The sequence below is a fragment of the Bacillus rossius genome, chromosome 10, assembly GCF_032445375.1.
Source record: "Bacillus rossius redtenbacheri isolate Brsri chromosome 10, Brsri_v3, whole genome shotgun sequence".
Taxonomy (NCBI): domain Eukaryota; kingdom Metazoa; phylum Arthropoda; class Insecta; order Phasmatodea; family Bacillidae; genus Bacillus; species Bacillus rossius.
In genome coordinates this window covers 28,184,678-28,210,463 of record NC_086337.1, presented here as the reverse complement: position 1 = coordinate 28,210,463, position 25,786 = coordinate 28,184,678, and the positions used below count along the sequence as shown (strand labels likewise).

Below are 25,786 nucleotides of genomic sequence, written 5' to 3'. Positions count from 1 at the left end.
TGAAATTGAAAAGGTGACTTTAAAACCTGGAAAATGCAGGGAATTTGGCAGAATTAAGATACCTTACTGGATTAGTAAATTTTAATACCAGTGTGTTCCGTTATGTCTTACAAATGTGCACTGATTTAATAATTTTAATAATGATATGTCGATTGTTAAGGTCACAATAAGTTATAGTTTCAAAGTTTGAGTAAAAATTTTATAGTCTCTTTTTACATATTGATAAGTGTTCTGATAAGTATGTGCAAGATGAAAAAATATTTTTTGAACAGGGAAGTCAAGGAGAACTCTGGAATTTTTTTTTTTAGAGAAAAGTCAGAACCCTGGAATAGTTACTGTTAATTTTTATGTACACATCTTGGATTAATATGTTTTTTTCTTTGATTTCGGCTATGATGGAAAGATACATAGTTAGTTATGTAACTTACAGAACATTAAAAATCTGATGTTTCATGAAACATTCGTATCTTTACCCTGCTTGTGCCTAATAGAATTGAGGAAGCGGTTTTGAAATTTTTTTTTCAATATGTGTATAAATTTCCAGTCATATCAGTTTGGGTTCAAAACTGCATTTTTTCAATCATAAGCAATTGTAAAATAAACATGGGTGCAAGAGTCTAAGATCCATAGGAAGTATTATGATCATTGTAGGTAATTACAATTAAAAGTACAAAATTAATAATTAAATGACAATAGTAGCCCCATTTGTAATGATTTTCATTGAAATACATAAACATTGGTTTTAGGGATACATAATTTAAAACCAGTTATTGTTGATTCAAAATGTAGTTGTGGTAAAATTTATTCAGTACATAAACATATATTTTAACAATGTTTCAGATCACTTATATTTTTTATGTTTACATTCTGAGCTACCATTCTGATTCATTGTATAAGTGTGCAAGTATGTATGCAAGTGAGCAAGTGTGCAGGTGCACTGCAATTACAACATGGTATTAAACTTCCCACAACTGATAGTTGCACTTTTTGTCATAATGTTTGTACACTATGTTCACAACATACCTGGGATTTCCCTGCTGGGGTGTCTAGAAGTTTCACTTAAATTATAAGGTTTCTGTCAAGACTGGGAGTTATTCTGAGCCAGCAAATGCATTGCTGTTCAAACTGAATGTATCAGCAGCTCATAAAACCCCAAGATAAGCTATGTGCTGCACCAGCAGTGTCTGGCTGGGCGTAGCTCTGACTCATCAGGCACTCTTACCAGTTATCTCTTTCCTAATATTTCAGATACTGCTTATCTGCCCAGTTAACTGTCCTTTCCAGCCAAAGGGATAAACTCAGTTTTTTTTTTAGAAATATTTTACCAACTGTACAGGATATGATTAGTATCAAGTACATAGCTGTTATAATTACATAAAGTGTGTGGTGATGATGCCAAAAATTCTTTAACACAACATGCATTATAATTCGCATGCATAGGGTTACCAGACACTAATAATAAAAAAGGAGGACAATATATTTTTTTAAAAAGCCATGAATTTATTACAATGGAGTACGATATTTTACAATGTTTGGGCATTTAATACAGTTTCAGTATAAAGAATCAAACAAACTACGCATATACAGCATATTAAAAACACGTTTTTTATGTGATAACTATTTTGAATACAATGGATTATGTGAATAACCAAGTACATCAATCCTATACAAAAAAACACATGTTCAAAAAGTGAATAACCAGTATAAACACACTATATCCAAAACGCAACATAATATTACATATACCACACAAAATAACATACATATCTTCTTGTGTATAACAAATGAATGTTATAGTTTGTTGCAGGAACACCAATGAGCTTAATATTTACATAATTAGCAGACATATGCATTTAATATTTTTCATATGAACTAATTTTGTTTAAGATTTTAGGGTTGTTAAGCAGATATGAGTAAAAGTTTTCGCAGGTTGTTTCTTTGAAGTTGTAAACTACTGTGGTGATGGATTTGACAGTTTCTGGTAGAAGTCGGTTTATCTCCTTTGTCCACTGACTGCTTATCATGGAAAAATTTCTTTCAACCAACGCATTGTGTCCTGGTATAGAGAAAAAAAATTCACATATTTTCAAAAGTTCTGAGAATTGGTCTGAATTAGCGCATTCACTAAAAAATGTTTTCCATATCACATCCAAACTCCCATCAAAGAAACTTTCATCTTGTTCCTTGAGGAATACTGTCAAATGACAGTACTGATCAAAAAGTCTGACATCGACAGCCATACCCTTGTTCTTCAAATATGTAATGTTTGGTAACAAATCGTCGAATTCAATATTTCGTCTGCATTTCAAGTACATCCACTTGAAACACTGAAATTCTTCTAAATTTGTTGTCCATTTTTCTAAATAGTTTATGCATGCTTCATACAGAATCTGACATTCATCTAAAAAATCAGAACAGTGTTCTTCCGTACACAATCCGGCTTGTTTGCAATTATTAATCAGTTCACTCACTTTCAAAGGAACAAAGGTGTGACCTGCCTTTCTTCGAGGCAATGAAGTGTTGCCTCCAGATGGTTCACAACTTCCAAAATACAATTCCTTTCCTTTTCAATAGCCTGTATTTTTGAATCGAAAACAGACATAAGAGTGCAGAAACCACAAGTATATTTCTGAAAATTCATCTTCAAAAAATTTCTTGGTTATGTATGGTGGCTGTGGTTGACTAAAAAAGTAAGATTTCAAAGCTTGAAATAATTTAAGTATTCGCTCAATAGCTGGGAAAAGACTTAACCAACGAGTTTTACTGTGCGATAACAGTTGTTGATAATCTAGATCAACTGAGTCGCAGAATTCCTTGAAAGATTCTGTGCGATCTGTATACACGGAAAAATAATTGAAAATTTTCATGACTATTGTTTCAATATCATATTTAAGCAAGTCAATACCATTGACGTCAGCCGGGGCTTCGCCCCACGAGCCTGCTCATCCTCCGTTCCCTTTCCCAATACCTTCCCTACCCGGCATTTGTGTCGTAACGTACGTAGCCGTGTGCGATTCAAACTGCGCGCCACGAACTACAGCAAGAGGGCGCTTAGATGCAGTGCGCCGCACCCCTAAATATATTAATTCACATTGTAAACCTTTTTCTTTTATTCTTTCGCCCCAGTGTTTTGTTACAGTTTAATCAGGTGTTTCTTTAATTTAAATATTATGTTAAATATAAAACTATAGACGTTGCCCGGGCGGACCCGAACAGGCACGGACTTGAACGAGGGTAGAAATGTTTTAGCATAATTCTTAATAACTACGTAAACATTAATGTATTTTAAATTACCAGTGATTTCTATATAATTATTAAATGTAATCTACTATTTACTTAACTTTCGCCGGGGCACGGAATCGCAGAGTGTGTAACGGTCATTGTGTTCGGCGCGAAGGGGCGCCATGTTGCCACCTGCAAACCATGATCTCACCCCAGTCTCCTTCTACAGCCGGCCGAGAGCGGACGTCTCTATCGACACCTCGAGGACATCACCGTTGAGTCACTGAGTAGTAATTCCATAGTTTAATTTATCTGAATCTCTTTCTTCATCCTCGGGGCCTCTCTCGGTCGGAGAGACTGTTTAAATAATTAATAGTAACTTCTCGGAGTTTTTAATATCACCATCGTAATACGTAACGACTTGGGGCGGCCACGTGTATGGTCCGCCTCTTCATCTAAGCCGATTCGTGCCCCGGGCATTTTTACCAGTTGTACCAGTGAAGGAACGTGTACGGAAATAAATCGTGAGTACGTAAACTAATTAACTGTGTTACGTGTCTTTGTGTTCGGGGGGGACCACGTGGGACCCTAACCTGGTCGGCGGCGTGTGGGACGCCCTGAGAGCCCACGGCGTGTTAGAAGCGTGCCCGACGCTGAGAGCGGGCTTAGGCAGGGTCGAGAGCGGCGCGGTTAAAATCCAGAGGGCCAAATATCTCGCCGCACACGGGCCACGTAACGCCCTGAGTAAGAGTATCAAGCCGGGTCCACGTGCCCACTCACGTGGTGGCGCCCACTATTTAATATCGATAAATTCACCACAACCCCGTACGCCCTCAAATGGCGCCCAAGAGCGTGTGGCGGGATATTCGTGTCGTGAATACCAGGTCCACACGAGTTAGCGCGAGTTAGGCGGTTGTGCACCGGAGCGCGAGAGACAACGGTACCGAGCGGCCACGTGACCAGCCGAGCGCGCGCGCTTCTGAGAATTCGCAGCGAGCAGCCAGGTGGCTGTATTCCTGGCAACAACAACAACAACAACAACTCAGGCAGTGTGTGTGTGTACCGCCAACCGCGTCGCGTCGCGTAGCGAGGAGAAGAGAGACAATCGACCGGGTCTCACCACCACACAGCCATGTCGGACAATCACGGACTTAACAACAATCCGGGCGCGATTCAGGCAAGTGAGTTGTTTAAAAAGAATAACTTGTATTGTGTTATGTGCGCGCGACCGCGCCAGATGAGCGGGACGGCGGGAACCTCCTGGATGGACACGTGCGTGTGCTGAGGGCAGTATGACGTACCACGGTATCACGAGCAGGCGGTACGGGCGGAGCATTACGGGCCGGAACACGGGAAGTGCACGAGCGCGAAGTGCGGCGGAGACGTGCAGGGAGGAGGATGGTGCCGGAACTGTCGCGCGTTCAAGCACACGGCATGCTTCGCGAAAACCGAAATCACCTCGTTTCAAGACGGGTGGTACACGTGCCAATGGTGTCACCACGCGAGGCGAGCGAGTGTGCCGAGTCACAGCCCGGTGAGGGACGTCGCCGACACACCACGTGGCAGGATACCCCTTGTAGGCCACGTCGAGCTGCCGGAGTTCGCCGGGAGGACCAGCGACGACCCGCGAAAATTCGTGCGCGCGTGCCAAGAACGTCTGAGCCGCTACGGAGTCCCGGAGTGCGAGTGGGCGGACAGGGTCGGCAGCACGCTTAAGGGCGACGCCAAGACGTGGTGGCAGATCACTCACGAGTACGACATGCCGTGGGCGGAGTTTGCAAGGCAGTTAGAGACAAGATTTGCTGACGTTAAGGCGGAAATGAGAGTGCGGGCGGAGCTGTACTGCCTCGAGCAAGGGGCGACGGAGACGGCGGAGGCGTTCGTCATCAAGAAAATACGTCTACACAAGCGGCTGTGCCCCGACGGAGAGCCGACGGAGGTCCTGGAGCGGGCGGTGGAGCTGATGCGCCCGGAACTTAGGCCACATCTGCGCCTGTTGACGCGATGCTCGGCCGAGGAGTTCGTCCAGCATGCCCGCGCCATAGAGCAAGACCTGCGGGGCGCGAGGCCGACTAGGGACACCACACCCTCCAGAGGCAAGCAGGAGGACGTGGCGCCCGCCGACACCAAGGCGCTGGTGCCCTACGTCACACCCACTCGGAGCGACACCCGGCGCGACGAGTCCGGGTCAGGCGGCCCTCTCCAGCCGGCATGGCGGAGGCGTACTCCTGACGGCAGCCAACCACCGCAGTGCCACACGTGCCCGCCCGGCACGCGACACTGGCACGAGGACTGCCTGGTGCGGAACAAGTTCCGGCCCGACATCATGAACAGACGGCCGTCGGGAAACGGGCGGCAGGGGGCGGCGAACTGAAACGGCTCACCCCCCCCCCCCCCCCCCCCCCCCGCCACGATCAACAACAACGGACCAACAACGGCGGGGCCTCTCCTGGGTCACGTGGGAGCAGCGGAAGCAGACCTGTTGCGGATCCCGGTGTTTGTCAACGGGCGCGCAGTCCACGCGCTTGTTGACACCGCCGCCAGCCATAACTGCGTGGCCGCGCGCGTGATCGGCCGCGCTGACGTCGAGTCGCGCCCAGGCCAACTCCACCTGGCAACTACGGGAGACGTCTGCCACACCCGGGGCGTCGCGACGCTGGAGGTAGACGTGCAGGACCACCGATCCACCACGACGGCACTGGTCGTGGAGCGACTGCGCGACGACGTCATCCTGGGGCTGCCTTGGCTCTACGAGCAGCATGCCGCCATCGACGTCCGGGCCGGATGCGTGCACATCGGTACCCAGGGACGACGCACCATCCACGGGCTGGGTAGGCCGACTCCACCAGCAGTAAACAAGGTCAGTCTCGACGAGTTTCAGCACGGGGTGCCCCCCGAGTTCCATGCCATCATCCAGCAGGTCCTCGATCACCAGTGTAATGTGTTTGCATCCGCGGATCCGCTAAAACGTACCACCATAGCTGAACATGCCATCCCAACCCATCCTCACGAGCCCATGTTCATCCCGCCCGGTAGTTACGGCCACGCCGGTAAACAGACCATCCTAGACCAGGTTCAGGACATGTTACAGGACGGGATAATTGAGCCTAGCGAAAGCCCATACAATTTTCAGGTCGTGCTGGCAGAGAAAAAGGACGGCAAATTACGTTTTTGTGTCAACTTTAAGCCTATTAACAGAGTAACAGTTAATGCACCGCCCCCTCTGTTGAACATAGCCGACACGCTCACGGGGCTTGGAAATGCCAAAATATTCTCTTCCCTTGACTTAAAATCGGGGTATTGGCAAGTGCCCATACGGCAGGCGGACCGGCCCAAGACAGCATTCACGGCCCCAGACGGGCGTAGGTTTCAATTTTGCGCGATGCCATTCGGCCTCCAAGACGCCCCAGCCACGTTCCAGGGGATGATGACACGCGTTCTAGATAATTATTCGGGCAAGTTTGCAGCCGCATACCTCGACGACATAATTATATGGTCACAGACGTGGGAGGAGCACGCACATCACCTAGTGCTAGTTTTAGAACGCCTGGAGAGCCACGACCTCACGTGTAATCGCGAGAAATGTCACTTGGGGACCACGGAACTGGACTTCCTGGGTTTGGTAGTCAACGCAGAGGGAAACCGGCCCACGGAAAAACAACTTAACGTCATTGTCAACAAAGAGCCCCCACGCACTCGTAAACAGCTGCAGAGATTCCTGGGATTAGCCAACTGGCTGCGAGCCTTCATTCCGGAATTCTCAGTAATAGCCGCGCCGATGACGGAACAGCTGTCACCCAAGCGACCGTTTCGGTGGACAGCGCAGGCTCAGGACGCTTTCGACGAGTTAAAGAACAGGTTTCGGCGGTGTCATTTGCTCGCGCGACTGGACCCGACCAAGACGCTGATCGTACAAACGGACGCGAGCGAGAAGGGCATAGGGGCCATACTCCTACAACTCGGCGATGACGGCGAACCCCGGGTAATCGAATACGCGAGCGCAAAGTTCGGGGACGTCGAGCGGCGGTACAGCGTGAATGAGAGAGAGTGTATCGGCGTGGTTTGGGCCCTGAGGCGCTACCGCCCACACTTGGAGGGACAGTCCTTCGTGTTGCGGACGGACAGCCAATGTCTGAAGTGGCTGGCCACCATGCAGGGGCGGCGTTCAAAACTGACTCGGTGGGCCATGCTCCTACTGGCCCTAGATTTCAAGGTCGAACACGTGCCGGGGAGCATAACGAGCTAGCGGACGAGCTGTCACGCAACCCGGACGTCACGATAACAGCACACGACGATGCCGAGTGGGAAGAACTACTACCGCCGTCCAGTGGGCGCACACTCCGAACATCTCACACCTCGACACCGAACGCCGCACTTTGCGCGATCGCCCCGAACACCACACCGACACTACCCCCAGGCGCGGAGCTCGACGACCTGGACGCGTACGTGCGGGCGGTCCAACTGACGGACCCAAACACACAAGGACTCATACGTCACTGCGGAGAGGCGGAATGCGAGGGGTACCGGGTGGTGGACGGGCTACTCCAGGCACGACCGAAGGGGACGGACGACCCATGGCAGACATTCGCACCGTCAACTACGAGGCGGGAGGTTTTCGACATGTTCCACGTGAACCGACTAGCAGGACATCCCGGCGCAGACCAGACGCGTCACGACGTACGGGGGCGATTCTACTGGCCAGGGGTGAACCAGTTTGTACGAGAGTGTGTACGGAGGTGCCGGCACTGTCAGCGGCACAAGGCACGCCGCACAGACGGGACAGCTCAGCAGATACCTAGGCGACCCACTGAGCCCTTTCACACGGTCGCCCTTGACCTCATGGGGCCGTATCCACGATCGCCGCGAGGGAAACGATTTTTGCTGGTCGTGACAGATTGTTATACGCGCTGGGTAGAGGCGTACCCCCTCACGAACGCCCGGGCCAGCACCATTGCGCGCAGTCTAGAGACAGAGTTTTTCCCTAGGTGGGGCTACCCACGTGTCCTGCTGACAGACAACGCCACCCAGTTTGCCGGGCGCCGGTGGGCGCAGCTGGGGAGGAAGTGGCGGGTCATCCTGCACACCACACCCATATATCACCCACGCGCAAACCCCACGGAACGACGTAATCAGGAGGTAAAAGTGCAGCTGCGGTTGAGACTCTCGGACGACCACGCCCAGTGGGATGCCCACATCCCCGACATACTGTACTGCATCCGACGACGGGTGAATGCTGCAACCGGCGAAACACCGGCCACAATGGTCCAGGGGCGGAACCTCACTCTCCCCGGGGAATACCGCGTGCGCCAACAACAACAGATCGAGGCGGATGTAGAGAGCCCCGAGATGCGCTTGAGGCGGTTGGCCGAGACGCATGACGCCGCGCGACGCAACCAGGAGGCGTACCAGGCACTGCGAACACCCGGGACAACTCGCCCACCACCTGACTTGAGCCCCGGCCAGCTGGTATACGCCCGACTTCACCCACTCTCTTCCGGCCGTCGCAACTTCTGCGCCGGATTAGCGCCGAAGTGGCTCGGCCCGGTGACGGTGATTAAAGCGGGACCCACGGCGGTGGTGATAAAACTACCCTCCGGCCGGGCCGCAAAATACCACCGGGACGACGTCAGGGTAGCGGGGCGAGAAGACGGGGAGACGGAGAACGTGACGGACGACGGAGCGGCGGAGCGGCGGGAAGAGACGGAGAACGTGATGGACGACGGAGCGGCGGGAAGAGGCGGAGAACGTGACGGACGACGGGGAGACGGAGAACGTGGCGGACGACGGAGCGGCGGAACAGCGGGAAGAGACGGGGAACGTGATGGACGGCGGAGAGGCAGCACAACCGGTCACGTCCACACCAACGGACGCGGACGGGGACGGGTTCAGGGGCTTCCCGGAGGTAGAGGCGGGACAGGGGACACCCGCGGCAACGACGACTACCCGACCAAGGCGGCTGTTTGAGTATTCGGGAGACGGGGCCTCACCCTTCAGGGGATTCCTCAGTGACACGGCCGGAACATCAGACTAACCAGAGCCCCAACCACTCGTATGGGAGCCAGAGGGAGAGGAGGTTAGACCGGCATCCCCAGACGAGCCGCTGTGGCCGCTACACTTCTCTCTGGCGGACGCTACGTTTAGTGTGACAGTGGAGGAGCCGCCGGAGGACGAGACGGCGCAGGGGGCGGCGGGAGATCCCGCGTCGGAGACACCGATCCCGGCGCCACGGTACCAGCTGCGAGCCCGCGTGCCCGCGCGAGAACCCAGATGCTGTGCGATAGGGACGTGGGAAGACAGCGCGCACACCAGGAGCGAGCACGCCCACCGGGCACGAAAGGAAACGTCGGCATGACAGGCTATTCGAGAGGGGGGCAATTGACGTCAGCCGGGGCTTCGCCCCACGAGCCTGCTCATCCTCCGTTCCCTTTCCCAATACCTTCCCTACCCGGCATTTGTGTCGTAACGTACGTAGCCGTGTGCGATTCAAACTGCGCGCCACGAACTACAGCAAGAGGGCGCTTAGATGCAGTGCGCCGCACCCCTAAATATATTAATTCACATTGTAAACCTTTTTCTTTTATTCTTTCGCCCCAGTGTTTTGTTACAGTTTAATCAGGTGTTTCTTTAATTTAAATATTATGTTAAATATAAAACTATAGACGTTGCCCGGGCGGACCCGAACAGGCACGGACTTGAACGAGGGTAGAAATGTTTTAGCATAATTCTTAATAACTACGTAAACATTAATGTATTTTAAATTACCAGTGATTTCTATATAATTATTAAATGTAATCTACTATTTACTTAACTTTCGCCGGGGCACGGAATCGCAGAGTGTGTAACGGTCATTGTGTTCGGCGCGAAGGGGCGCCATGTTGCCACCTGCAAACCATGATCTCACCCCAGTCTCCTTCTACAGCCGGCCGAGAGCGGACGTCTCTATCGACACCTCGAGGACATCACCGTTGAGTCACTGAGTAGTAATTCCATAGTTTAATTTATCTGAATCTCTTTCTTCATCCTCGGGGCCTCTCTCGGTCGGAGAGACTGTTTAAATAATTAATAGTAACTTCTCGGAGTTTTTAATATCACCATCGTAATACGTAACGACTTGGGGCGGCCACGTGTATGGTCCGCCTCTTCATCTAAGCCGATTCGTGCCCCGGGCATTTTTACCAGTTTTACCAGTGAAGGAACGTGTACGGAAATAAATCGTGAGTACGTAAACTAATTAACTGTGTTACGTGTCTTTGTGTTCGGGGGGGACCACGTGGGACCCTAACCTGGTCGGCGGCGTGTGGGACGCCCTGAGAGCCCACGGCGTGTTAGAAGCGTGCCCGACGCTGAGAGCGGGCTTAGGCAGGGTCGAGAGCGGCGCGGTTAAAATCCAGAGGGCCAAATATCTCGCCGCACACGGGCCACGTAACGCCCTGAGTAAGAGTATCAAGCCGGGTCCACGTGCCCACTCACGTGGTGGCGCCCACTATTTAATATCGATAAATTCACCACAACCCCGTACGCCCTCACCATGCTGTAATGTATTATGCAAAATATGTGCTGGGCAACCAACTCCTACGATGTCTCTACCGAGCCTGATTTTTAGAAATGAATACACATTTCGTCCCTCTTTTCTGTTCAGCCCACCAAAGTTAACGTTTGCATTGTCTCCAGAATAAGCAACACATTTCGAGGCAAGGCCATATTAGCTTCATGTTCAGTTCTTCCACAAACAAAATTTGGGAATTTAGTTTTTAAAGTGTCACTAAATTTACACTTTCTTTTAGACATTGTTTCACACTACTACAAGTTAGCGCCACATTAATGCATAAACAATTAGAAAATGATGTGGCTTTTACAAATGCAGAAACGACTTGTGGACTTGTGGTTGTTACACCACAGAATTCATTGATTCAACACAAACTAAGCATGCGCTGTGTCCTGCGTGTATGCGTTGAGCTGGCCGTTCACAGTTCATCCTCCTGCCATCTATAATTATTTACAATAAACTTGCAACACACCACATGTGCTTCTGCATGTGCTGCTACCTGTCAAGCTGTCATAGAACTACTTACTAGTGGGGTGACTGCGGACAGCGAATTAGCGTGCACCGCACGCTTTACTCAGAGTGTAACTGCAGGAATTATCTCACTTTATAAAAAAAAGTCGGACATTTTGGAGCATTAAGGAAAATCCGGCCGGACGCAAAAAAATACATAAAAAGGACATGTCCTCCTTTTGCCGGACGTCTGGTAACCCTACGCGCGCATCAAAAATATTCCATAACAATTAACAGATTAAATAACTGTATCTTAAACTTTGACTACTACTGATCACTTCAAAATTAGTAATGCAGTTAAAGAATAGCATTTCTAAGAGTATGTAAAATCTAAAAGTGCTGTTTATTTTCAGCAGTATTAACAACAAACCAAGAATCATATTTATTCCTTCAAATACTATTTGTGATCCAAAACAGTTATTCAACAGCAAATTAATTAACAATGCTTGCATGCTAGCATGTTTTAACATTAGTGTATTTTATCATATACATTACATTCATAGGTGTAAAACATGACTGAGCATTTAAAAATTTATTAGGTTATCACACCATTTTATATGGGCATGAAATTAATTAACAAACTCCCTAAAAGTATTATGGAAAATAGTAATAACCATACATTTGCATCTCAACTTAAAACCTTTTTACTACAAAAAGCTTACTACTCATTAGAAGAATTCTTTGATAAATAGTATTTTATTTTATTTTTGTATCATGTAAATATGTATTTCTGTATTGTTGTATTTTAGTGATGTTTGCTATATGTAATGTGTTTTTATAAATTGTTTATTTGTCTATGATCATATGTGTAACATATATATATATATGTTTCATTGTTGTTTTTTAATGATGTTTGTTATATATATTGTGCTTTTAAACTGACAACTTCTATCTGTTTGAATTTGTTTAAATATGTATTTGTTTTCATATGTAATACTTATGTAGTATTTTATTGCGGTTCTCTAATGATATATGTATGTGAAATGTGGTTCTGCAAATTGACAACCTCTTCCCATCTGCTTGGGTTGTATAGAAGGCCATAATAAATAAATAAATAAATAAATATAATTATAAAAAAGGATGGACTCTTCTAGTAACATTATAGTCCATGAGCAGTATTTTTTGTTAATATTTTTACTAATTATTACCATCTCACACTTGGTGAATTTTGAGCACAACAGACACCATGTTTGCTGTTGTTTGCCTTTAGTTTGTAACATCGTAAACTAAATGTTGCTAGGACCATGTTTTTGTGATTAAATCACTCCTTTCCTACCATGGTGATTCAAGGTTTGATTTCTAGCAGAGTGATCTGGTGTATGTTGTTATAAGCAAGCAGATTTTTTTTTTTTAAAATACACTCCAGCTTCCTCCACCCATGCATTTGGTCAGTTCTTATTTTTCTTATTTTCACCTGATGTCAGTATCATGTAGGCCTTATTTAACTATAAAACTAAGTGTTTTGAGGCTGGAAGTCCTTTCAGTTGCAATGGTGTTGTGTGACGTGCAAATGTGTGGTAATTCATTAAGACAAGTTCCAAAACAATTATTCCCCCCATCCAAGAATTGAAATTGAAAAAAACAATTATTCCCCCCATCCAAGAATTGAAATAGAAAAAAAAAGAGATTTTGCTCCATTTTTACGGACAATTCTGGTACTAGTATCTTTGGCTAATATTTAGATATTAAGGGATCCTGTATTAATGTTCTGTTACTAGGACTATCTGTCCAAGAAAAACAAAACATCCAGATTTTTATACTTAAAATTATGTTGATTAGGTACCGACAACAACACAGCTTATCTAGGAAGTGTTAATTCATTGAAATATTTGCTCTGTTACAACAGTCACATTACATAAAACTGCCAGAAAAATTTAACACTATCAATTACAATGTTGCTGTTAGTGGTAGCTTTGAATATATATACTGTATAGAAGTCGCGAGTGGATAGGATTTACTCTACGTTTTTCAGAAGCGTATGAAGAGCAGCTTGGGAACTTCACCGCTGCAGTGCGCTGCCGTAACGCCCTGTATCGTCTTAGTTGTTATTTACACGTTAGAGCGCAGCTCTGTCGCCCGCTGTCATTCCCCGCACCCCCATCCATCATTCACTGCAGCTCGAGGTCGTTCAACGGGAGGGGGAAGGGGTGTTTGAAGAGTTCGACACTTGTCCGCTAGGGACCACCACAAGTCGATGCCCTAGAGATGGTGGCGATTGCGGCGGTGAATTAACCAACTACCTCAAAACCATATTAGAAATTTTAACCTGGGCTGGCGACTTCTATACAGTATATATATTCAAAGGTGGTAGTCTAGTGACAGCATTGTTTTAAAGCATGTTGTTTTTGGAAATATAGTTATATGCCTGCTGTTGCATGTATAAATAATTTCATCAAAGGTTTTCTTTAAAAGTACTACTGTATAGTGATATGCCTGCTGTTGCATATATAAATAATTTCATCAAAGGTTTTCTTAAAACGTACTACTGTACTGGGTGCTAAGAATGTCAGAGATCTTAATTCGAGAATAACTGAATTGTTATAACTTAATGTGTTTTAAGTGAGTGCACATATTTTTTTTATAAAAAGTTATTTAATGCTTTGTTGTACTTTGTGCACCATTAATACAGAGTTTATTAAATTTGTGGTGTTTTCAGGTTTTTTTTGACTAAGGCACCCAATGTAATGTATGCAATACTGCCAAGTATTGCTGATTTTCATTAAAATTGTTATTTATTTAGACTTTCAGACACAGAACTACAGAGTGATATGTATTTATTAAGTATATGCTTAAATAAAAAATTTAAAATCCCCCGACTTTGCAATTCTCACTTCAAGTTAATATTAGTAATTAAAATGTATTTAACACTATCATAGTATTTTACTATTGTTTAGTTTTTGTAGTCTGTACTGTACAACACCATCCAAGGTTACCATGTTCTTGCAATATCATTGATGTAACAAGATACTAAATTTTGAATCTATCAGACCTGTGGAATTTGCTCACATCCCTTCATCAGCTAGAAAAGAGCTGATCTTCAAATGGCTGAACAGATTTTCTTGAATCATAGCTAAGAACACACTAAATGAAGTCACCTTTCAAACGTTAATAAAAACTAAATCAAAATCTGTTTGTTTGTGAGCTACGATGACACAGACACATACACATGTTAAACTTATAACACCCCTCTGTTTGCATCGGCGGTTAAAAACTGAGGAACTTAAAGAATGTCTCAAATTTAGCATTATGTACTACACATATCACTCGTGTATCTCGTGTAATAATTAAGTAAATGTTTTGTAAAGTACTAAACATAAATATGAATCTTGAAACTTATTTTAGCTTTTTAATTGTTAAGTGGTTTGCACAACTATGAAATTTTTTTTTAAATTAGCTACTTGTAGGATGGATGATCTCATTACTGTATTGAAATTGTGTTAATTATTTTGTAAAGTCTACTCTATTATCTGGTTGAAACTTCATATTGTTTAGTAAACTTAGTGTTTAACACATGTTGATGTGATTACCGAAGCGTGTGCTTGGAAGGTGGCAGCGCTGTGTACGATTGCAACTCTTTGTTTTGCAGGACATGAGGGAGATGGAGCGACGGAAGAGAGTGGAGATGATCATGAACAGCAGGTTGTTTCGCGAGGAGCTGGAGAGAATAATAGAGACTCAGTTGAAAGACGGCAGCGGTCCTAGCGGCCTCCTGCAGCAGATCTCGGATATGATGGGCGTTCAGGGCGGCCGCCTGCATGCTGGCTCGGTTTTCAAAGGTACTCTTTCTTCGTACAGGGCCACCCACACACCAAGTTAATTAGTATTTAAATATTAAACTATAAATTAAGGTATTATACTTCAAGATTTATTCCAATAGCTCTCTTTCATTTGTTGTTGGCCCACAAATTTTTTTTCACTAGATATTTACAAAATGTTATTTTTGAGCTATAAAAGGTCATGCAAGTAATTATAATTATGAACACTTGAACAGGGTTCGTACGGTCCTTAGTAGTCCTTAAAAAGTCCTTAATTGTTACTATTCATTTTAAGGGCCCTTATAAGTACTTATTTTGTCTGGTGGTCCTTAAAAGTCCTTATTTTGTTATACTTCATCAAATTCACGTTTTTTTTCTTCATTCTTTTCAAGTATTTAAAATAATATTTTCGAATGAGCAGCGTCAATAATGTCTAGAAATTTGCATCGTGTATTTGACCATGATGTTTTAATTTGTGTACGTGACGTGTGCTGTCGCTGACTCGCTGTGTTGCCAAACGTGAGTACGTTCTTGTAAATGCACCAATATTTATGGTACTCAGGACAGTATAATTTAAATCTGGTATCTACCTTGGAGGTTTAATTTGGTGTATGGTACGACAATTATCGCGTCTTTGTTGTACCGTACGAGACCCTACAAGGTCTGGCAACACTCTGCTGTTGCCAACGTTCTGCGTGTGCGCTCTCCGCTCTGTACTTTGATCCACGTGTGTATGTGCATTTTTACGTAGGCCGAGGTGTAATGTTTGTGCGCTAACATGCCGGGGAAGTGCATTTTTAATAATTCTTGGCTTGATAAAGAAAGTTATAAATTGTGGCTGTCCCGGGAAACGACAGACAAGCATAAAGCAAGATGTCGGCCGTGCGGAAAAGTTTTCGATATAGGCCGAATGGGCGAATCGGCCTTGAAAGCACACGTCAGGTGAGAGTAACATTTTCGTGTATTTATTAATATTTTTAAAATTAATATTATACTTCATTATACGTAAGCTTGGTTCACTTATCGACATTGAACAAACACGTGGTTTTCAATGTTTTAAGAGTATTACTTACGCAAATTATAAAGGTATACAAGACATGATTGCTTGTATCATTAATTTTTGTTAAAAGTAAGAAAACTATACAGTATTTTGGTAAATATGTAGTGTACGGATTAGCGTCAAAAAAATTATAAAAATCTGAAATAACTTTCATTATATGCTCTTTTACGTCCTCTTTTCATTACAGCCTGCGGAGATAAGAAATTCCAAATACTTTAGGAGATAGTATTTTTAATATGAATTACTACTTAAAAAGATTTTTCAATATTATTTCTCAGCCGATGTACTTGGCTGAAAGGATAACCTCCGAATTCACTTTACTATTTCAAAACGTTTTGAATATGATTGTCATACAATACTATATTTTTTGTAGGAGCAAAACACTGTTCATTGATGGAGGAGAAGAGTCGGTCACTAGGATTAGGTGATTTTCTCAGTCGGAAAGCAACAGTGCTTGAGAACAAAACTGATACAACTGCTTCCACCTCAACTGCTACAACTCCAACTGTTCAAGCATGTGATTTGCCAACCGTACATCAAAGTACTTCTTTGGATTCCTTTGCTTCTAGAAAAGAAGTACTTGATGCAGAAATTTTGTGGACTTTGAAATGTGTTCAGAGTCACTTCTCCTACAAGTCATCTGAGGAGTCTTCAAAACTTTTTTCCTTAATGTTCCCAGACAGTTCAATAGCACAACAGTTTTCTTGTGGTGAAAAAAAAAGTTGCATATTTGTGTCATTTTGGTTTGGCACCCCATTTTCAAACACTTCTATTCAAGTATTGTCAAGAAATCAGTCACTACGTGTTATTGTTTGATGAGACATTAAATAGAAGTACTCAGCAGAAACAAATGGACATTCACATTAGGTTCTGGCACACGGACAACACAGTCCGAACACGGTATGTTACATCAGCATTCATTGGACATGCCACAGCGGAAGATTTGCTGAAGAATTTTTACTGTTACACACAGAAGTTGGATTTATCCAAACTGATTCAATTGTCTATGGATGGACCATCTGTAAACTGGAAGTTCTACAAACGTTTGCAGGAAGACCTCAGAAAAGAATATAATTTTGAATGCATGGACATTGGGAGTTGTGGTCTTCACATTTTGAATAATGCATTCAAGAAAGGTGAAACAGCCACAGAGTGGCATATATCTTCTGTTCTTGTCTCCCTTTATTCATTACTGAAAGTTGCCCCAGCAAGAAGAGAAGACTTTTTAAAGGAATCCAAAACACAGAAGATGCCTGTGAAGTTTTGTTGTTGCCGCTGGCTAGAAAATGTTCCTGTAGCTGAAAGGGCATTGCTAATTTGGGAGGATGTTTCACAGTATGTCAAAAAAAGTGGGAAAGGTGACTTTGCCAAAAGTGTCATGCAAGTCATTTGGGATTGTAGCTGAGGCAACAAAAGACAAACTAATCACAGTGAAGTTAAATTTTTTTATCTCATTGGCAAAAATTGTAAAACCATTTTTAGAACAGTACCAAAGTGACAAACCATTGCTGCCTTTCTTTGCTAATGATATTTTACAGCTAGTTAAGAAGTGTACACAGCTGTACAATGTTCTGAAACCTGCACATATTGATGAGTGTGTGTCTACAGTTGATAATTTGTGTAAGTTTGATTTTTCATGCAAGAAATTCCATGCTTCGCCAAGTGATATGAGTTTAGGATTTGTTGCCGGCAAATTGTTGAAAGAGAAACTCTTCAAGGAACATGTAAAAGAAAATCAAGTAGTTGTTTTGAAGCATGAATGTCAAAATTTTATTTTGACTATGCTGAAGAGCTTGATGGCCAAGTGTCCAGTGAATTTCTCTCTTGTGCGAAATGCTTCATGTATAGACCCTTCTCTAATGGCTAAAGATTCTGTTGGCTGCAATAGCAAAATGAAAAGCGTTCTGACGTACTTTGTCCAAAAGAAGAAGATTTTGCCTGAAGATTGTGACGAGATTTTGATTCAGTTTGGAGACTTTATGGAGAATGTTGTCAAACATTCACACTGCGAGTTTTTGAATTTTGACCGGAAAGAAGGCCTAGACACATTTCTTAGTGGCTTCTTTATAGGCGCAGCATATGAAAAGGTTTAAAATGTAATTAAAATGCTGTTGATTTTGTCACATGGACAAGCTTCAGTAGAAAGAGGTTTTTCTGTGAATAAAGCTTCTGAAGTAGAGAACTTGAAAGAAACTTCATTGGTGTCCCGTCGCACAGTTTATGACTACATAATGTATTGTGGTACCATCTATGATGTGCCAATAACAAAATAGCTTAGGATGTCAGCTTCGTCTGCTCGATCCAGATACATACAGTACTTAGAGGATCAACATGCTCAGAAAAATACAGAGAGTGAACAGGAAAAGAGGAAGGTAATGTTTGACCAGCTTGAAAAATTTAAAAGGAAGAAGATATGCTTGGAAAAGGACATAGAAGAATCTGAGAAGTCTATTGATACTCTTGCACAGAAAGCGGAATCTTCCAGAGACATAGGACTTTTCATTAAGTGCAATACTATTAGAAAATAAATTTCTGAAAAGAAAAGGGAGCTCTCTGATATTGGAACCGAAATAAGTGAACTGTCAAGAGTGGTGAAATAGTGTCAAGTGTTTTAGTCCATAATGTTTTATAATTTTTTTTGCACAAGGAATCTTTTTTTAACAGTGTTCTACTACTTATGTAAATAATTATTAGGGTACTTTTTTACTTATGATCTCTTTCTACTGATTGGGAACTAAGGAGTTAAATCATCTTCTGTGTAGTAAGTACACAAGATTATATATTTTTTTCAAGTTGTGTGTTTTCGTTGCCCATTTTTTCTGCCGTAAATTTTTTAAATCCCGTAAATAGTTCTTAAATATGCTTTTAAAAAGTCCTTAGAAGTCCTTAGAAGTCCTTATTTGTCATGCTAGCAATGGAGTACGAACCCTGTTGAATGATGTTTTACAGTTAGATGGTATTCAATAAGTACCTACAGTAGAACCTCGTTGACCCGGACCTCTTCAATCCAAACATCCGAATAACCCACCCAGTATGGGGGAAAAAAATTATGTTAATAAATGAAGTGTTTTACAGATTGATAAATAGCTATTCTCAGTATGTACATTACTGGAATTCACTTGCCAGTGAGAGAGTTCAGTGCACTCCCCCGCCTGTTGTTGCTACGCAGCAAACTGGTGAGTTGATGGTTAATTCCGAGAGTCAAGCTGAAACATCACCAAACGAGCTTCTAATGCTAATGCCGATGCGATATTGCACTGCTCGTAAGCGATACACAAAACTGAGGTAGCAAAAGCTCACTGCATTTTTTTACTACCGACTTGTTTGTATCTATACTGTAAATACATATTATGTTTTTTTAGGCGAAAGTGTGCTGATAATAGTTTTTAAACTCCATTAAAAATATTTTTAGTAAGTACGTACATGTTCTTTTTTTTTAATCAACAAACACAGAATAAGTGCACACATGTATGTTAAGCTTTAAATTTAATAAACCTGAATTCATTATTTGCGGTTCGAAAGAGAACATGAGCCTACATTGCTGTGTGTGTTGTTGCAGGTGCCAACTGTGTAGTTCCTATCAACGATATCCGTGGCGTGGAGAGTATGGGCTATGCCAAAGGGGAGAAGATCCTCAGGTGCAAGTTGGCAGCTGTGTATAGGCTGATGGACCTTTATGGTTGGACGCAAGGTGTCTACAACCTCATCACAGTAAGTTTCATCTGCAGGGACCCACTAATCTGTAGTGATGGTGTCCACATGATCATGAAAGTCACCTCAGCTTACAAAAAAATTCAGAAATTTAATTTGTAACTCACTAAAGTTTGTTTCATATATCAACTGCTTCGAGCCTGTGTCCAGGTCAGCAAAGTAAAATGCCTCCATGTTTCTCTTGTCACTCCACCATTCCTGATCCTTCACTCTATTCCAGTCTTCTCCTCTCTCCTGCACTTATTTAATACTAATGTACAATATTGTATTGACTTTTGAAGTTACAGAAGTCACTATTTTTTCTGTAGTCCAATTGACACTAGTTTTTAAAGTTGTAGTTGATTTGTGTTTGATAACTCTTGTGTCTCAAGCTGTCTGCTCACCATTTTAGAAATATTTGTTTCTTGATTTTGTTACTTTCATAATGCATTTGCATGGTTAAAATGTTAAAGTTATAATAAATGTTAAGAAACTGTCTTAACAGATTAAAGATAATGTGATCAAAAAAGTTTAGGTAGGTAATGTTTTTATTAGGGTTTGATAACAGTAAGTAGTAGTTGTGTATATGTAATAAATATTTTGGGTATTGTATCCATTTTAAGAATGCGCTTCAGCATGTCTCAATTTTAATGTAAACTTTCTTTTTTTAATCAAAATTTAATTTGTTATGGTGCCATAATATCGTGGGCGTACAAGGAAAACCCACTAAGTCCAGTTAGATAAAAAAATGAGATATTCATATGACAAAAGTCCAGTTTAATGTGTTTCATGACAAGTATATTATATGACAAGTATATTATTATGTTAGATTAAATAAACATGTTTCAGTACCGTATATATTTTACAATATTTTACAAACCCATTTGAATATAAAAATCAATTTTTCTCATAATTTCATTATATGGACTTAAAGGGTTTTCCTTGTATGCTCATGATGTAGTTGCATAAATTTGCCAGCTAATTGCAAAATTCTTACATCTGAGTAATATCTGTCCCGATTTGTTTAGGTGAAGTGGTTGTTGATTTTTTTTTTTAAGGCGAGGTTAAACCAGGACCAGGAGCACTTCCTGATAAACCCGTTCGGGATGCTGTTCCACGAGATCACGGCCTCCAGCCTGGTGAAGATAGACATGCAGGGTGCCGTGGTGGAGCAGGGGACCACCAACTTTGGGGTCAACGTGGCCGGCTTCGCGCTGCACTCGGCGATCCACGCCGCCCGGCCGGACCTCAAGTGCATCGTCCACGTGCACACCCCGTCTGTCCTCGCCGTGAGTCCCGAGTGAAGTGACAGTAGAGCTGGGCCGGTGCCGATTTCCGATCGTAATAATCGGTCGATTTTGTTAATTTTGACGATCATGATGATTGGCAAAACGTAGCCGATTATTTGAGCCGATCATTGGTCTCCTACTGCAAACGTATAACATTGAATAATTAGCCATACCTAACAACTTTCCATGTTCGTTTACGGTACTTTTCGGGAATAAAATTCAATTATTCATCGAAAAATAATAGGGTTTAATAATTTAAAACAACCACACACGAAAAAAAATATACCATGAAAGTAAACAAACAGCGTAAGTTTTATAAACATTGAACAGTTACATACCTAAGTATCAATTTCCACGTATATTTACGGTACTTTCGGTAAAATAATTTTCCATTATACTATTTGCAAAGTTATTTCTTATCATTTCCGAACCGAAAACTATGTATTTGTTTACCATTTACGGTTAATATTACCGCAATGGCGAATGGCGACTGTTGTTAAGGTTGGTTATGTGACGCGTGTCGCGCGACGGAATTCGTACGGATTAATGGCGCTAGTAGTCTCGTGGTTAGTAAAAAAACATCATCTTCGGGAATTCATCCACATATTTAGTTTTTTCTCGCTAAATATTGCCTATTGAAAGTTTTGTTTAGCAAAATTAATATTCTTATCCTGTTTAGCGGGAAATAGAGCTTATTTTCTTTTGTATAAAAACCTGGTTGATGAAGATTTTTTTCCCCCATTTAGTGGTATTTCGTATTCACAAATTAACTTACAATCGGAAATTATTGAAAGTTTGTTGGTGGCATGGGGGGGAAGGAAGGGCAATAAAATTATAATCGCTGACGTCTACCGGCAAACACGGATCACAGAATGACAGAGTTGTGATTAGGTGAAGATTTGGTATGACCTTACTACATTTTAACGCAGTTAAATGTGTGCGTGTGTGGTGATTTATAAGTAATCATGTCAATGAAAAGTAGTTTTGTCTGGGAATATTTCACAGTTTATAGTGATCCGTCAAAAGCAACGTGTAATCAAAGGTACTTGAAAGGCTCTAATCGGCTCAGAATATCGGCAAGATCGGCAGCAGATGATCGGCATCGGCATGATGGGCAAAATAGGTGATCGGCCCAGCTCTAAGTGACAGGCACTTGTAAAACTGTCTAAAAGGTTCAGGACACCGTCGACTATCTGGTTAGCAGAGTGTAGGTGGGTTGCCTCAGTTTGTTGCTTTAGTCAAGTTTCTAAACCACCTTTCTGATTGTGAAGGAACTGCGTACTGGTTTCCCACGCCCGTGTTGTTGGAAGGTGCTGTTTACGTACTTAACGAACCAGAGGAGATGATGATGTGCATTGGGTGAAGTGTGTTGTGACGGATGTCTTGATGTGCCGACAGGTGTCGTCGCTGAAGTGCGGGTTGCTCCCGCTGTGCCAGGAGGCCATAGTGATCGGAGAAGCGAGCCACCACCCCTACCTGGGAGGCCTGTTTGAGCCCGAGGAGAGGGAGAAGATCACTCGCAACCTGGGGCCCATCAACAAGGTGAAGTACTGCTTGTTAACCCATTACCCACTCCCACTCCCTTCTCGTATGTCACGGTTTTAGCGTGCTGAAACTTCCATTCACACCATCGGTAATCCACATTTATGAGTACGTACAATAAAACACAAGTAAGGCAAATGTCACAAAGTTAACATCAAATACTACACTCTTCAAAATAAGTAACACGTACATAATAATGAGCTAATCCATTAATCAAATAGTTGGCAAAGCATGAAGTCAAAAAAAAGATTTTTTATAAATAAAACTCTTTATCAGTATTTATTTTTAAGTTTATGCTTGGATAAGTAAATCTCTTTGAGGTTGTTCTCTTAGCACATCTAAGTAGATGTACTGGATTAAAAAAAAAAAATAATTTTACCAAATTGTTCCATGTATGCAGTGAACAGCCAACTGGCTATATGTGCAAGATTTATTATTCAAAATGCTGAACACACACTATATCTGAAGTGTCATTAAGTTCTTATGTTTCTGTATTAAGTAAAACTCTATTTCGTAAATGGGTGTCTAATTAAGTAATAATTATGCAGCATCCGTAATATTTGCAGTTTGTGTTATGGTTTCTGATGTGAGAAGTGTTGGTATTTGGGTTCATAATTTAGCATTTTAGATTTCATAAAATACTTTATTTTCTATTTTAATGGGAATTGGATTCTGCTATATAGAATTGAATTAGGGATGGGGCGACCGAATCCAATATCCGCCGAATCCGCCGAATCCTAGGGATTCGAAGATTCGGCGGGTCTGATATAGGATTCGTCAAAGGATTCGGTTTTTTTACTATTTACGGGGAAAAAAATACAGTAAAACTCACTTACGAGGTCCCGCATGGTAGGTTTTTCCGTATAAAGCGTTTAAATTGCCCGAGGTCTCATCATTTACGCCATTAAATGTGTGATATAAAGTCCGTTAAAATTTTTTCTGAAACTTTCTGTCTCAAATAATGGCGCACGTAAATATGAAGAAAAGACGAATGAACAACAACATACGAAGAAATATGGATGATGTACCATAACTACAGTACAAACCCAATAGATATTTTAAGATAATTACCATAATAAGAACTAAAGATTCTTTGTAGAATACCATAATACTACAGAAGCATGATGGCTACCATATTTGCACTATATTTACCTTAACAACCGAGATGTATATTTACCGTTATAGTAATGTATTATTTATTTATGACATATTAAATTAAAGAACATTGTTGAAAAAAAAAAGGATGTTAAACTTTGATATGTACGGTTGGCACATTTTGCTAAGAAATAATGTGATCTGAAAGAATGCAGTACTACTACGAAAAGTGAAAATGGTACTCGTGGATTTTTAGGTTATGTCAGTCTCTTTCGTTTTTCAGTAATATCGGCCGAAAATTAACAAGCGTACTGTATCGGAAGTCGGCAGAAATGCCGATTCAACTAAATATTGGCAAAATCGGCTTCTTCAATACAGCTCTACATTTAATGACATGAGTAAACATATTTCAGATTTCAGGATATTGAAAAAGACTTTAATTTCCATGTAGGTTTATGTGTGTGTGTTTTTTTTTGCAAGTGTAAATTGAATGAAGTAAAATGCTTTTATTTTTATTACTTTCAATTGATTAAACTTTAATGACCAGTTACAGATATTTATGACACTAATTTTGAGGTTAAGCAATTTTACTAAAGCATTCCAGCCAAGCAGGTTGCCAGCGAGAGACGCTTCTCTTCTGCTGGAAACACTATCGCCAATCGTAGAGCTAATTTAACTCCCGAACGTGCAGAACAAATTATTGTTCTGCATGATAGATTAAAGAACAGAATTTAATACTCTGTGACAATCTCTCTCAGAATTATTGTGCTGAAAAGTGGAAATGTTGAAACAATGTGAATGTACTTTTCAAACAACATGATTTTTGGTGCTAAGTTTGTTGAAGCTCAGTAAGGACTCCAGAAAAATTGACAAGGATGAAATTTTCCCAAAGATATGTTACATTTACACAAACATATACTTGGTTATGTTAGTTGGATGATATCAGTTACTAATGAACCAATGGAAACAGGTAAGATTCAATGGAAAAAAATGTTATTTTTTTATAGTAGTGCAAAATGTAAACACACACTGTCAATACTTACCCAAAATTAATAAGCCCACTTCATTTTAATACTTTATTCAAACATTATACTAAGTTTAAGATAAAAATAATTTCCCAAAAGTGTAACTGTACCACAAAAGCTCGAGCTCGGCTCGAAGTAAAATTCTTAAGCTCGCAGACCTCTAGCTTATTTATAGAAAAAATCCTAACCGCTAATCTGTACTAAAACTGAAATTTCTCAAGAAAATTTTTTTGTCTTTATATACACTTAGGCTATACCAGAAATGTACCAAACTACATGTGATAAAGTCAAGGGACTTTTAGTGCAAGCAGAATACATCTCACTTACATTAGATATGTGGACATCATCTGTTAAAAGATTCGGGTTTGGGTTCGAGATTCGGCAATTCCAGTCGAGGATTTGAGTTAGGATTCGGATTCAAGGAAATCAGGATTCGCCCCATCCTTAAATTGAATGTATGTATTTATTAGAGATGGGACATTTCTTGAAAACCCAACAGAGTGGAGCGAGTAGCTAAAGCTAGGCCTGACTCGAAAGTTGAGTTCATTGTACTCTACAGGATGAGACTACAATCTCTCTGCTATAACTCAATGCATATTTGACATGTGCAACAAGTATAAAATTGCATACAATTTTTTTGCAAACATTTCACAGCGCAAGCTCATCATTAAATTTGCCTAGTTTTCTTAAAGTACACTTAGTTCTGAAAAATTTCATTGCCCAAAAAAGTTAGCTAACAAACTACAAAATAAAAATATTGTCTGAAATGGATTTTTTTTCCGTACTACAGCGATAATCAATGTTAATGCTGCTCAGCACGAACACACAATTATTATTGCAATGTTTAGCTTTATATTTTAGGTGGATGGCCCTTCTACATCAACAGTTAATATTTCTTCTACATGTAGGTTAATGCCCTTTTTTATTTTTTAAAAATTCTTGACGTGATTGAAAATGCTTAAGTATTGCTGTTTTTTAAGTTGGGACATTAATTTGCAACCAAAATATGGCAGAAGGAAAAAAAACTCATACCGAGTTAATTTTTTGTTTGG

The 25,786-nt window shown here is 42.0% G+C and overlaps 1 protein-coding gene across 16 annotated transcripts in view; it reads left to right on the top strand.

Moving 5' to 3' along the window:
• The window catches only part of LOC134535895 (protein hu-li tai shao), a 168,815-nt gene that overhangs the window by 74,031 nt on the left and 68,998 nt on the right, over positions 1 to 25,786 (top strand). For all 16 annotated transcript variants that reach the window (XM_063375250.1, XM_063375253.1, XM_063375263.1 and 13 more), the window contains 4 exons: positions 14,865 to 15,054; positions 19,653 to 19,804; positions 20,842 to 21,072; positions 22,471 to 22,614. In XM_063375250.1, coding sequence (XP_063231320.1) covers positions 14,865 to 15,054; positions 19,653 to 19,804; positions 20,842 to 21,072; positions 22,471 to 22,614 — 717 coding nt within the window. The remainder of the gene's footprint in view (positions 1 to 14,864; positions 15,055 to 19,652; positions 19,805 to 20,841; positions 21,073 to 22,470; positions 22,615 to 25,786) is intronic.